General features: G+C 43.5%; 1 protein-coding gene across 2 annotated transcripts in view; it reads left to right on the forward strand.

The window, feature by feature from the left end:
• LOC124039356 (KH domain-containing, RNA-binding, signal transduction-associated protein 2-like) overlaps positions 1–14,625 on the forward strand; it is a 152,512-nt gene extending 137,887 nt beyond the window's left edge. The window contains exons 7-10 of one of the 2 annotated variants that reach the window (XM_046355315.1): positions 8,264–8,346; positions 9,719–9,777; positions 13,642–13,725; positions 13,818–14,625. In XM_046355315.1, coding sequence (XP_046211271.1) covers positions 8,264–8,346; positions 9,719–9,777; positions 13,642–13,725; positions 13,818–13,843 — 252 coding nt within the window. In that variant the 3' untranslated portion in view covers positions 13,844–14,625. Of the gene's footprint in view, positions 1–8,263; positions 8,347–9,718; positions 9,778–13,641 lie in introns of both variants that reach the window. The other variant, XM_046355316.1, reaches the window with a different exon arrangement.
• Positions 14,626–14,959: the final 334 nt, after the last annotated feature.

Genomic DNA, 14,959 nt, shown 5'->3' on the forward strand with positions numbered 1-14,959 from the left:
CTTTATTCCAGTATATGACAAAAGTAATAATCCTGGATATATCAAGGAGAAAACAAAACAGGAAAAACTGAAATCCACTCGTAGTAGCGAGGACTGACTGGAGACTCGACCATAGACTGCAGGTTGCTTCGGGAAGGCACCGACCGTAGCAGACTAAGACACCTGCTCATACGCAGCATCTGAAGAAGATAAAACACGACAGGGCGAGACAAGGACACAGAACAGCGAACATCATACAAGGATCCGACAAGGACAGAAGCGGAAAACAGAGGGAGAAATAGTGGCTCTAATCAGAGGGCAAAATAGGGGACAGGTGTGAAAAGAGTAAATGAGGAACAGCTGGGAGCAGGAACGGAACGATAAGGAGAGAGAGCGAGAGAGGAAGAGAGGGAGGGGAAGAGAGGGATAGAAAGAGGGAAAGAACCTAATAAGACCAGCAGAGGGAAACGAATAGAAGGGAAGCACAGAGACAAGACATGATAACCAATGACAAAACATGACAGTACCCCCCCCCACTCACCGAGCGCCTCCTGGCGCACTCGAGGAGGAACCCTGGCGGCAACGGAGGAAATCATCAATCAGCGAACGGTCCAGCACGTCCCGAGATGGAACCCAACTCCTCTCCTCAGGACCGTAACCCTCCCAATCCACTAAGTACTGGTGACCACGTCCCCGAGAACGCATGTCCATGATCTTTCGTACCTTGTAAATAGGTGCGCCCTCGACAAGGACGGGGGGGGGGGGGGGGGAGACGAACGGGGGCGCGAAGAAAGGGCTTGACACAGGAGACATGGAAGACAGGGTGGACGCGACGAAGATGTCGCGGAAGAAGCAGTCGCACAGCGACAGGATTGACGACCTGAGAGACACGGAACGGACCAATGAACCGCGGAGTCAACTTGCGAGAAGCTGTCGTAAGGGGAAGGTTACGAGTGGAAAGCCACACTCTCTGGCCGCGACAATACCTAGGACTCCTAATCCTACGTTTATTGGCGGCTCTCACAGTCTGCGCCCTGTAACGGCAAAGTGCAGACCTCACCCTCCTCCAGGTGCGCTCACAACGTTGGACAAACGCCTGAGCGGAGGGAACGCTGGACTCGGCGAGCTGGGACGAGAACAGAGGAGGCTGGTACCCCAGACTACTCTGAAACGGAGATAGCCCGGTAGCAGACGAAGGAAGCGAGTTGTGAGCGTATTCTGCCCAGGGGAGCTGTTCTGCCCAAGACGCAGGGTTTCTAAAAGAAAGGCTGCGTAATATGCGACCAATCGTCTGATTGGCCCTTTCTGCTTGACCGTTAGACTGGGGATGAAAACCGGAAGAGAGACTGACGGAAGCACCAATCAAACGACAGAATTCCCTCCAAAACTGTGACGTGAATTGCGGACCTCTGTCTGAAACGGCGTCTAACGGGAGGCCATGAATTCTGAACACATTCTCAATGATGATTTGTGCCGTCTCCTTAGCGGAAGGAAGCTTAGCGAGGGGAATGAAATGTGCCGCCTTAGAGAACCTATCGACAACCGTAAGAATCACAGTCTTCCCCGCAGACGAAGGCAGACCGGTAATGAAGTCTAAGGCGATGTGAGACCATGGTCGAGAAGGAATGGGAAGCGGTCTGAGACGACCGGCAGGAGGAGAGTTACCTGACTTAGTCTGCGCGCAGTCCGAACAAGCAGCCACGAAACGGCGCGTGTCATGCTCCTGAGTAGGCCACCAAAACCGCTGGCGAATAGAAGCAAGTGTACCCCGAACGCCGGGGTGGCCAGCTAACTTGGCAGAGTGAGCCCACTGAAGAACAGCCAGACGGGTAGAAACAGGAACGAAAAGAAGGTTACTAGGACAAGCGCTCAGCGACGCAGTGTGAGTGAGTGCTTGCTTAACCTGTCTCTCAATTCCCCAGACAGTCAACCCGACAACACGCCCATCAGGAAGAATCCCCTCGGGATCGGTAGAAGCCACAGAAGAACTAAAGAGACGGGATAAGGCATCAGGCTTGGTGTTCTTATTACCCGGGCGATAAGAAATCACGAACTCGAAACGAGCGAAAAACAACGCCCAACGAGCTTGACGTGCATTAAGTCGTTTGGCAGAACGGATGTACTCAAGGTTCTTATGGTCAGTCCAAACGACAAAAGGAACGGTCGCCCCCTCCAACCACTGTCGCCATTCGCCTAGGGCTAAGCGGATGGCGAGCAGTTCGCGGTTACCCACATCATAGTTGCGTTCCGATGGCGACAGGCGATGAGAAAAATAAGCGCAAGGATGGACCTTATCGTCAGACTGGAAGCGCTGGGATAAAATGGCTCCCACGCCCACCTCTGAAGCGTCAACCTCCACAATGAATTGTTTAGTGACGTCAGGAGTAACAAGGATAGGAGCGGACGTAAAACACTTCTTGAGGAGATCAAAAGCTCCCTGGGCGGAACCGGACCACTTAAAGCACGTCTTGACAGAAGTAAGAGCTGTGAGAGGGGCAGCAACTTCACCGAAATTACGAATGAAACGCCGATAGAAATTAGCGAAACCTAGAAAGCGCTGCAACTCGACACGTGACCTTGGAACGGGCCAATCACTGACAGCCTGGACTTTAGCGGGATCCATCTGAATGCCTTCAGCGGAAATAACAGAACCGAGAAATGTGACAGAGGAGACATGAAAGGCGCACTTCTCAGCCTTCACGTAGAGACAATTCTCTAAAAGGCGTTGGAGTACACGTCGAACGTGCTGAACATGAATCTCGAGTGACGGTGAAAAAATCAGGATATCGTCAAGGTAGACAAAAACAAAGATGTTCAGCATGTCTCTCAGTACATCATTAACTAATGCCTGAAAAACAGCTGGAGCATTAGCGAGACCGAACGGCAGAACCCGGTACTCAAAATGCCCTAACGGAGTGTTAAACGCCGTTTCCACTCGTCCCCCTCTCTGATGCGCACGAGATGGTAAGCGTTACGAAGGTCCAACTTAGTAAAGAACCTGGCTCCCTGCAGAATCTCGAAGGCTGACGACATAAGGGGAAGCGGATAACGATTCTTAACCGTTATGTCATTCAGCCCTCGATAATCCACGCAGGGGCGCAGAGTACCGTCCTTCTTCTTAACAAAAAAAACCCCCACTCCGGCGGGAGAGGAAGAAGGCACTACGGTGCCGGCGTCGAGAGAAACAGACAAATAATCCTCGAGAGCCTTACGTTCGGGAGCCGACAGAGAGTATAGTCTACCCCGGGGGAGTGGTCCCCGGAAGGAGATCAATACTACAATCATACGACCGGTGAGGAGGAAGGGAGTTGGCTCTGGACCGACTGAAGACCGTGCGCAGATCATGATATTCCTCCGGCACTCCTGTCAAATCACCAGGTTCCTCCTGAGAAGAGGGGACAGAAGAAACAGGAGGGATAGCAGACATTAAACACTTCACATGACAAGAAACGTTCCAGTATAGGATAGAATTACTAGACCAATTAATAGAAGGATTATGACATACTAGCCAGGGATGACCCAAAACAACAGGTGTAAAAGGTGAACGAAAAATCAAAAAGGAAATGGTCTCACTGTGGTTACCAGATACTGTGAGGGTTAAAGGTAGTGTCTCATATCTGATACTGGGGAGAAGACTACCATCTAAGGCGAACATGGGCGTGGGCTTCCCTAACTGTCTGAGAGGAATGTCATGTTTCCGAGCCCATGCTTCGTCCATAAAACAACCCTCAGCCCCAGAGTCTATCAAGGCACTGCATGAAGCAGCCGAACCGGTCCAGCGTAGATGGACCGACATGGTAGTACAGGATCTTGATGGAGAGACCTGAGTAGTAGCGCTCACCAGTAGCCCTCCGCTTACTGATGAGCTCTGGCTTTTACTGGACATGAATTGACAAAATGTCCAGCAGAACCGCAATAGAGGCAAAGGCGGTTGGTGATCCTCCGTTCCCTCTCCTTAGTCGAGATGCGAATACCTCCCAGCTGCATGGGCTCAGTCTCTGAGCCGGAGGGAGGAGATGGTTGCGATGCGGAGAGGGGGAACACCGTTAACGCGAGCTCTCTTCCACGAGCTCGGTGACGAAGATCTACCCGTCGTTCTATGCGGATGGCGAGTGCAATCAAAGAGTCCACACTGGAAGGAACCTCCCGGGAGAGGATCTCATCCTTAACCTCAGCGTGGAGTCCCTCCAGAAAACGAGCGAGCAACGCCGGCTCGTTCCAGTCACTAGAGGCAGCAAGAGTGCGAAACTCTATAGAGTAATCCGTTATGGATCGATCACCTTGACATAGGGAAGCCAGGGCCCTAGAAGCCTCCCTACCAAAAACTGAACGATCAAAAACCCGTATCATCTCCTCTTTAAAGTTCAGGTAATTGTTAGAACACTCAGCCCTTGCCTCCCAGATAGCTGTGCCCCACTCTCGAGCCCGACCAGTAAGGAGTGAAATGACGTAAGCAATCCGAGCTCTCTCTCTTGAGTATGTGTTGGGTTGGAGAGAGAACACAATATCACACTGGGTGAGAAAGGAGCAGCACTCAGTGGGCTGCCCAGAGTAACATGGTGGGTTATTAACCCTAGGTTCCGGAGACTCGGAAGACCAGGAAGTAGCTGGTGGCACGAGACGAAGACTCTGAAACTGTCCTGAGAGGTCGGAAACCTGAGCAGCCAGGGTCTCAACGGCATGACGAGCAGCAGACAATTCCTGCTCGTGTCTGCCGAGCATTGCTCCCTGGATCTCGACGGCAGTGTTACGAGAATCCGTAGTCGCTGGGTCCATTCGTGGTCGGATCCTTCTGTTATGCTGGTGAATGATGAATGACCCAAAAGCGGTGAATGACCCAAAATCGACTTAACGAAAACAGAGTCTTTATTCCAGTATATGACAAAAGTAATAATCCTGGATATATCAAGGAGAAAACAAAACAGGAAAAACTGAAATCCACTCGTAGTTGCGAGGACTGACTGGAGACTCGACCATAGACTGCAGGTTGCTTCGGGAAGGCACCGACCGTAGCAGACTAAGACACCTGCTCATACGCAGCATCTGAAGAAGATAAAACACGACAGGGCGAGACAAGGACACAGAACAGCGAACATCATACAAGGATCCGACAAGGACAGAAGTGGAAAACAGAGGGAGAAATAGTGGCTCTAATCAGAGGGCAAAATAGGGGACAGGTGTGAAAAGAGTAAATGAGGAACAGCTGGGAGCAGGAACGGAACGATAAGGAGAGAGAGCGAGAGAGGAAGAGAGGGAGGGGAAGAGAGGGATAGAAAGAGGGAAAGAACCTAATAAGACCAGCAGAGGGAAACGAATAGAAGGGAAGCATATAGACAAGACATGATAACCAATGACAAAACATGACACTTTTCAAAATTCTTCAAGCTCTTGGTAAGCAACTCCAATGTAGATTTGGCCTTGTGTTTTATGTTATTGTCCTGCTGAAAGGTGAATTCATCTCCAAGTGTATGATGGAAAGCAGACTGAACCAGGTTTTCATCTAGGATTTTGCCTATGCTGAGCTCCATTACGTTTATTTTTTATCCTGAAAAACTCCCCAATCCTCAACGATTACAAGCATACCCATAACATGATGCAGCCACCACTATCCATGAAAATATGGAGAGTTGTACTCAGTAATGTGTTATTGGATTTTCCCCAAACGTAGCACTTTGTATTCAGGACAAAAAGTGAATTGCTTAGGTATAATTTTTTTGCAGTATTACTTTAGTGCCTTGTTGCAAACAGGATGCATGTTTTGGAATATTTTTTATTCTGTTCAGGCTTCTTTTCTTCTCATTCTGACAATTATGTGGTCCTGTGTAGCTCAGTTGGTAGAGCATGGCGCTTGTAACGCCAGGGTAGTGGGTTCAATCCCCGGGACCACCCATACGTAGAATGTATGCACACATGACTGTAAGTCGCTTTGGATAAAAGCGTCTGCTAAATGGCATATATATATTATGTTACTATTGTGGAATAACTACAATGTTGGTGATCCATCCTCAGTTTTCTCCCATCACAGCCATTAAACTCTGTAACTGTTTTAAAGTGACCATTGGCATCATGAGGAAATCCCTGAGTGGTTTCCTTCCGATCCGGCAACTGAGTTAGGAAGGACGCCTGTATCTTTGTAGTGGCTGGCTGTCTTGATACATCATCCAAAGTGTAATGAATAACTTCGCCATGCTCAACAAATACAGATGGCAGTGACAGCAGAGTGGATTAAACAGCAGTTTATGCTCCAAAGGGATGTTCAATCTCTGCTTTTCTTTTTTACCCATCTACCAATAGGTGCCCTTCTTTGTGAGGCATTGGTATACCTCCCTGGTCAACCCTGTGGTTGAATCTGTGCTTGAAATTCACTTCTCGACTGAGGGACCTCGTTCAAAAATCATGTTAAATATTATTATTGCACGAAGAGTGAGTTCATGCCATTTATTATGCAACTTGTGAAGCAAATATTTACTCCTGAACTTATTTAGGCTTGCCATAAAAAAGGGATTGAATACTTATTGACTCAAGACATTTCCGCTTTTCATTTTTAATTTGTTTTTAAAGGAAATCGAAAAACATAATTCCACTTTGACATTAAGGGGGCCAATTGACAAAAAAACAACAACAATGTAATACATTTTAAATTCAGGCTGTAACACAACAAAATGTGGAAAAAGTTTCTGAATGCCCTGTAGTTGGAGAGTATTGTTATTAATATATTTGGTGAAGATTATTGAAGAAGAGAATTTGGAGGATTATAATTGCAGCAGCAAACACTTGCTCTGAAAGTCATGAGCATCATCTGACTGTTGTAATAACCTTTCTATGATTTAACTTCGTACTGACGGTGACAAGCACTTGCTGTGAATGCAAAGTGTTTATCATTATCAGTTTAATTGAAATACTTATATTTATAGTAGATCTATAACTACTGTAATAGATCCTCCAACTTCGATGAATATTGAAGCTATTAAATCGACCAAAAGGATGAGAAAACTATTTTACTGTGATGGCAGACTATGTTTTGCAATGTCAGACTTTTCCAGTGTACAAGGATTAGAAGACCGGGGAGATTACAGAACGATGATGATTGACATAAAATTAGGCACTTTGAACACCAAGCAAAAAGCTTTAAATAAGCAAGATCCATCTGATTAGAATGGCTTCATCTTCAGAAATGTGACAGAGGAGATAGCAGGGCCAGAAATACACATGGCAGAGACAGCAGAGAGGATTAAACAGCAGCTTTGAAATGAGTAGCTCAGCCTGGAGCCTGTGGGTCTGCTTCAACAGACATAATGTGAACACCGACTGACTGCTGCCAGGCTCATTAAAGGAAGAGATAATGTATGCCTATTGTACGGTCTTCCCCGGTGTCTAGGTAGACTTTACGGCATACATTATCATATATATATATATTAGACCTAAAATAAGAGGACTGTTGCTGAAACAATCGCTCTCTGGGAATTATGTGTGTTTTTGATAGTGGAGTCTGAAGAAAGTGTTTCACAATCATGACTCAAGGATGACAAGTGTTGTTTCAACAACTACAGAAACAGAAAACTGAGAATAGACTGTGTTGTAGTGTGGACTTTAACTAAATAGTAAGGAAGGAAATGGCAGTAAAATACTCCTTTTTTGTATGAATTTTCAAAGCTGTCATCAAGGCAAATGGTGGCTTCTTTGAAGAATCTCAAATATAAAATATGTTGAACACTTTTTTGGGGTTACTACATGACTATGGAAATATGTGTTATTTCATAATTTCATGTCTTCACTATTATTCTTCAATGTAGAAAATAGTAAAGAAAAAAGAAAAACCCTTGAATGAGTAGGTGTGTCCAAACGCTTGACTGTTACCATATATATATATATGTATTGTTATTTTTACTTCAGTATTACTGTGTACTTCATTGAGTGGCAAAAAAATAATAAAGTTCCTTTGTTCTCTGTGTTGATCATTACTATAGTCACTGATCAATAGTAAAGCTTGTATGTGAGTTGGATCACGGTCAGAGGAGAACATTGTCTGGTACACCCTGCTAGCAAGACAGCTTCCCTGCAAACCTTAATCAATAGTCTGTGTTAGACATGATTTACTGTTGTCACCCCTCCCATTCAGGGGCTCTATGTGTAACAGAGATCTTTTGCCAATGTAATTAAGCATTGATTTTTCTTTAAATGTCCCAACCCTAAACAATTAGACTCCTGATAGGTTTGAAAAAAGCTGCTTGTACATAGTTAGAGTGTTCTTAGGTAGCATGCTTACTTTTTCTTTGACTCGCAGGGCTATGATGATGGATATGACGGTGAATATGATGACCAGAGTTATGATGCCTATGAGGAGAACTACAGCAATCAGTCAAAGAGGTGAGTTAGTGAACAGAAGGCATGCTGTGCTTACTTAAAGGCCCAGTGCAGTCAAAATTATGTTTCTCTTGTATTATGTAAAAGTGTAAAGAAATGGGATCAGTGTTATTTCCTGATAGTTGCTGTTTGAAAATGCAATCTACCCAGGACCTTCTAATCAGCAGGTTTGTATGGGTGGGTGTGTTGGCTTTCTATGGTGACATCAAATCCAAATGTATTGGTCGTGGACATATATTTTGCAGATGTTATCGTAGGTGTGTGCTTGTGTTTTTCTAGCACCAACAGTACAGTAATACCTAACAATACAAAAACAATAGACACAAATCCATGAGGTAAATTGGTTAATAGACCAATAACAAAGAGAGTTCCAAACCTCTGCCAATAACAGCTATTTTTCAGTTTTCCCCTCCCATCTCAGACCAGTCCTTGCAAAATTATTGTTTTTGTTTTTTACAGTAAGGTATTAATTGTTACACAGAAATGATTTTATATTGATATAAAAACAGCTGAATATTTCCTTTAAGCATTCCTCTTATTGCAAGGTCAAATGTATTTTGATTAAGTATGAAACTCAGTTGAATACACATGCACATACTGGGTACACAGACCATTCTCATTCATTTAGAACATTGTCAATTTCTCAGTCTTTGTCTATCCTCTTCCCCAACATATTGATTTTTGTTCTAAGCTGGAGTATTTGCAATATTACTGTGAAACAACCTCTCCCCGAGGGCATTTTGTCTTATTCAGAAGGTTTTTGGTGAAGTTTGACAGTTTCAGAAAGCCCTTTTAGCACTTTTTAACTTATTGCATATTCATAGAGTTATACCTCTATGAGTTTCCTTTATATATTTTTTATAGTATATCCATATACTGTACTTCACACATCACTTCAAATGAAATCTACAGCTCAACTCATTCATGGTGATTAAAGAATGAACACTATGTACAGTCTGTTTAATCAGAGGATTTTGTTTCTTTTCTTTTTGAACTGTAAATATGGGACTAACACAACCAGTATTTTTTATCAGCCCTATAGTATCAGCGCCCCATGTTTCCCTCTTCTAAATAACCGTACCATTTTTAATAGACTGCCAATCAGGATGGCAGTTCATCCAAAACGATTTTGGAATACAGTATCTTGAGGTGGCATCGCTGCACGGTTTACTGTGAGGCTGCCATAAGAGGGTGGTGTAGTTGGTTGTGGTTTTATAATGACGACTCATCCTCTCTGTGATGTTCTCAACAAAATATAAACTGTACTGCATGAGTGACAGGCCCTTTGCCCTTCGTAAAGAGCTTGACTAATGGAAGTTATTATCCTCCTCTTTGTCTCAACATTGTTTTTGAATGATATTTTTCTCTATTTTAGCATTTCTGAATATTACGAATATGGCCATGGAACCAATGACGAAGCCTACAACAACTACGGTAAAAGCATAACACATTTGACTTATTTTATTCATACTGTTCCAATGCCCTGAAATGATTGACACAAACCGACTCAATATCCCTGTGTTATTCCCAAAGCTTGAATATTGATGAGAGCTCTTTAAAACCAAGGCTATCATGGCCTCAATCCACCGCCATGATATAACCTCTATAGCTTCTCCTTTCCTTAAAGAGGCAGTGCAGTCAAACTTTATTTTCACTCTGAAATTATGATAATGGTCTTTTAGTGTAAATAAAATGCCTAGAATTTTAGTGTGTTCAGAGATTTTTACCCACAGCATGACATCACAATCTGATCTGATTATTTTGACCAATGACCAGTCATCCTCATCTGTATATGTATCCTCCTACTTTTAAGGGGATACGCGAGTAGGCTCTAGAATCTAGACAGTCCTATCGGCCTATCAGGGCTGTGTATGTACATACTGTATATTTAAATGTGTGTCAACACACACACACACAACTGAGCATTTTTAATGGTAAAAGGAGGAAAATAAATGATAAAAATACGAGTTATTTTCATTAAATAAACACACACAGTGATTTATTACAAGTACAGTGAAGATTTCAAAATTAAAATTAAAAAGACTGCATGTGGGCTTTAAATTGGACTACCTGCCAGGCTTTGATGAAACACAGTCATGGCTCTGAGCCCTCACTAGAGAGTACTGGCAGCTCCTCCATCACTCTCCATAGAGGAGGTAATGTTTCACAGATGAGAGATAAAGAAAGATGCCCCATTGTTTTGGCCTAGGCCTGGTCATTCAGGTCCAAGGATCAGCGTTTGTATGTATTGCCCATTGTACCTTTTGGCTAGCAAGCTATAGGCCAGGGTTTGTATGTATTGCCCATCATACCCTTTTGGCTAGCTAGCTACAGGCCAGGGTTTGTATGTATTGCCCATCATACCCTTTTGGCCTGCTAGCTACAGGCCAGGGTTTGTATGTATTGCCCATCATACCCTTTTGGCTAGCTAGCTACAGGCCAGGGTTTGTATGTATTGCCCATCATACCCTTTTGGCCTGCTAGCTATAGGCCAGGGTTTGTATGTATTGCCCATCATACCCTTTTGGCTAGCTAGCTACAGGCCAGGGTTTGTATGTATTGCCCATCACCCTTTTGGCCTGCTAGCTACAGGCCAGGGTTTGTATGTATTGCCCATCATACCCTTTTGGCCTGCTAGCTACAGGCCAGGGTTTGTATGTATTGCCCATCATACCCTTTTGGTCTGCTAGCTACAGGCCAGGGTTTGTATGTATTGCCCATCATACCCTTTTGGCCTGCTAGCTACAGGCCAGGGTTTGTATGTATTGCCCATCATACCCTTTTGGCCTGCTAGCTACAGGCCAGGGTTTGTATGTATTGCCCATCATACCCTTTTGGCCTGCTTGCTACAGGCCAGGGTTTGTATGTATTGCCCATTGTACCTTTTGGCTAGCTAGCTACAGGCCAGGGTTTGTATGTATTGCCCATTATACCCTTTTGGCTAGCTAGCTACAGGCTAGGGTTTGTATGTATTGCCCATCATACCATTTTGGCTAGCTAGCTACAGGCCAGGGTTTGTATGTATTGCCCATTGTACCTTTTGGCTAGCTAGCTACAGGCCAGGGTTTGATTGGAGATGAAGCACAGCACAAGGTGTGTCATCGATTGCCCAGTCCTTACTGATGCCTATTGAAAAGATGGAGGTGGACATTCCGCCAGCGTTCTGCTTTTTGAACATGTGCCCTCATTGTGGATTAGATTGGATACCGGACCAGGGCTGCTGCTTCTCTTGGCTCTGAGTCCTCTGCTCTCCACTGAAGCTGGTTCTCTGAGCCCTCTGATCTCCACTGAAGCTGGTTCTCTGAGCCCTCTGCTCTCCACTGAAACTGGTTTCCACAGTGGGTCTGCTACAGAATGGTCATTCATTATCAGCAACATGAATTGTGCACCAGGGTGCTGAAGTGTGGACACAACAAAAACCAAAACAGAAATGATTTGATTTTCTGCTCCATCAATAGTTTGTTCCATGTAACCAGCACTCTGCACAGCGAAGGACTGTGCTCTTTATATAATTCTAAAAAAGGAGCGACATCCTGAATGAGCCAGAGCTCAGTTTTCAGCCGACAGACGACAGAACGCTCATGTCATTAATTGACTGTGCTGAGAGCAGTAGCCCCAGTGGTAATGGCAGCAGAAAACAAGGACCTGAGAATGCTCCCATAGACATGCATGCCCTTGTTTAGAACCATTAACGCCTGAGATATGACAATGATTTTCTATGGTTTGAATAGCCTGTATTAGCGTAACCCATTTCCAGCTCCCCCAGCAGCTGTAGCCCGATCCCATGTGACAACAAGTTGCATGGTATTGCCTTAAACGTGTAATAGTCTCATGTGACGCAGTATTGCCCGTAGAAAAAGAATGACTTGGTCTTATTACTTGGTATGAAATGTGGATGAGGGCATACAGGATTGTCTAGGGGCACACTGCTCTGTATTTTATGTTCTGCGGGCTTCATGGAGCCTTGATCCCCAGCACATGATGCATGATGACACCACAGCTGTTATGAAGACGCTAATTGATCATTAAAGGAGTATGACACTGCATACTTAACCATTCAAGTGGAAAGAACAGTGAGCACGAAGCGAAGCAAGTCTTTGGAGGGAATCATTGAGTTGGTCATAGACCAAGGCCAGTTTCTACAGGGGAATGACCAAGCTGCTTTATTACTTACACTTTAGGAAACAAAACTTCCGGTCACGATTAAACACGTAGCAGATACAGCCAGTAGGAAACAAAACTTCCAGTCACGATTAAACACGTAGCAGATACAGCCAGTAGGAAACAAAACTTCCAGTCACGATTAAACACGTAGCAGATACAGCCAGTAGGAAACAAAACTTCCAGTCACGATTAAACACGTAGCAGATACAGCCAGTAGGAAACAAAACTTCCGGTCACGATTAAACACGTAGCAGATACAGCCAGTAGGAAACAAAACTTCCGGTCACGATTAAACACGTAGCAGATACAGCCAGTAGGAAACAAAACTTCTGGTCACGATTAAACACGTAGCAGATACAGCCAGTAGGAAACAAAACTTCCGGTCATGATTAAAAACGTAGCAGATACAGCCAGTAGGAAACAAAACTTCCAGTCACGATTAAACACGTAGCAGATACAGCCAGTAGGAAACAAAACTTCCAGTCACGATTAAACACGTAGCAGATACAGCCAGTAGGAAACAAAACTTCCAGTCACGATTAAACACGTAGCAGATACAGCCAGTAGGAAACAAAACTTCCAGTCACGATTAAACACGTAGCAGATACAGCCAGTAGGAAACAAAACTTCCAGTCACGATTAAACACGTAGCAGATACAGCCAGTAGGAAACAAAACTTCCAGTCACAATTAAACACGTAGCGGATACAGCCAGTAGGAAACAAAACTTCCAGTCACAATTAAACACGTAGCAGATACAGCCAGTAGTAAACAAAACTTCCAGTCACGATTAAACACGTAGCAGATACAGCCAGTAGGAAACAAAACTTCCAGTCACGATTAAACACGTAGCAGATACAGCCAGTAGGAAACAAAACTTCCAGTCACAATTAAACACGTAGCAGATACAGCCAGTAGTAAACAAAACTTCTGGTCACAATTAAACACGTAGCAGATACAGCCAGTAGGAAACAAAACTTTGCTCAGACCGGTTGGATTGAACCCTTAGTTTGTTTTGACCTACTGGAGTTTGTCTTTAGTGTACCAACAAAAATATTATAGTAGTTCCTAACTTTTACCTTGGTTTGGGTTCTTATCTTACTATGTAATGTTGTGTGAACTCTACCTCTTGCAGAAGAGGAGTGGACTACAACCCGTCCGACACTCAAAGCCCCAACAACAAGGCTCTCACGAGGGGGCTACAGAGAACATCCCTATGGTAGATATTGAAGGTGCTACACATCTGTGACCTCCGACATAAGACAACCTTACGATTGTTTTTTTTTCTTTTTTTACATTCTCCTCCCTCAGGATTTGTCCACAAAGGAAGCACATAGCTACAGTAGATGACCCTTAACCTTTCACACAGTGTCTCTATGATTTTCTTGATAACGTGGGCTCTTTTTTTAGAACAACGAGCAGAGAAAAAAAAAGAGAGACACTTGTGTTTCAATAAGCTACATTGTAACGTTGTTCTTGGTTGTCCATAATTGTTTGTCCCTCAGAAAAGAAAAGCATGAAGTTGTCACAGAACTTGATGCTTCATGATACCCCTTAGTGAACTTTGATTTCATCAGGGTGACAATAGGATGCTACTATTGAGTGAAGTTAACCAAGTTTATAAATTATTTTTTAAATATTTGTTATGATGTTAGAATTTGATCTTGTAAAACTAATTTAAGTGTTTTGTGTTGGGGTTGAAAGCAATCAGCTATGTTTGTAGCTTACTACAAGTGCTCTGTTCTGTGTTTAACTTGTATTTGTAACTAAAAACATATATTAAAAAGACCATAAAGCACCATGTGTAAGCTTCTCTAAATAGGTGGCCATAAATTGGTAAATTTGTTTTTCCATAATTTGTTAATAAAGCTGAAACTTTTGGGTAAAAACAGAAACATTTGAAGTACTTGTTTCTAGCACTAAATGCCTGCTTGGTTTCAGGTCATTGCTAAAAATGTTTTTTTTTTTATATTCAGAAAGTCCACAAAAAATGCCATTTCGAGACTTTCCCACACTTGTCTTTCGTAATTTCTGTGCAACAGTATAGATAACATGCATTAACACGATAAAGAATCATTTGTTAAATAATTTCAAAGTAAGATATAAATTGTTCCTTGAATCTTGGTTAGTCATATTAAATGTATAATGTTTAGACTAATAAATGGATTTTTAACCTATTTTCTAAGTTTGACCTTATTAAACACACATTCTGATTGACTTGTTTGCACTAGCATGTCTCTGAGAATGATATGGCGATAAAAGAGGTAAGAAAGTCCCCCTATACTACCATAATATTGTCTAAATGCCTTCAACCTTTTGGACTTGGCTCATATACAGTACTCGACATACAGTATGTGAATATTGTAGATATTCACACTCTTATGCCATCACTGAAAGAATGAATGGGATGGACTCAGATTGCCGTGTCTTTTATCAGCAATCCATCCGTGTCT

The sequence above is a fragment of the Oncorhynchus gorbuscha genome, linkage group LG07 (assembly GCF_021184085.1).
Source record: "Oncorhynchus gorbuscha isolate QuinsamMale2020 ecotype Even-year linkage group LG07, OgorEven_v1.0, whole genome shotgun sequence".
NCBI lineage: Eukaryota > Metazoa > Chordata > Actinopteri > Salmoniformes > Salmonidae > Oncorhynchus > Oncorhynchus gorbuscha.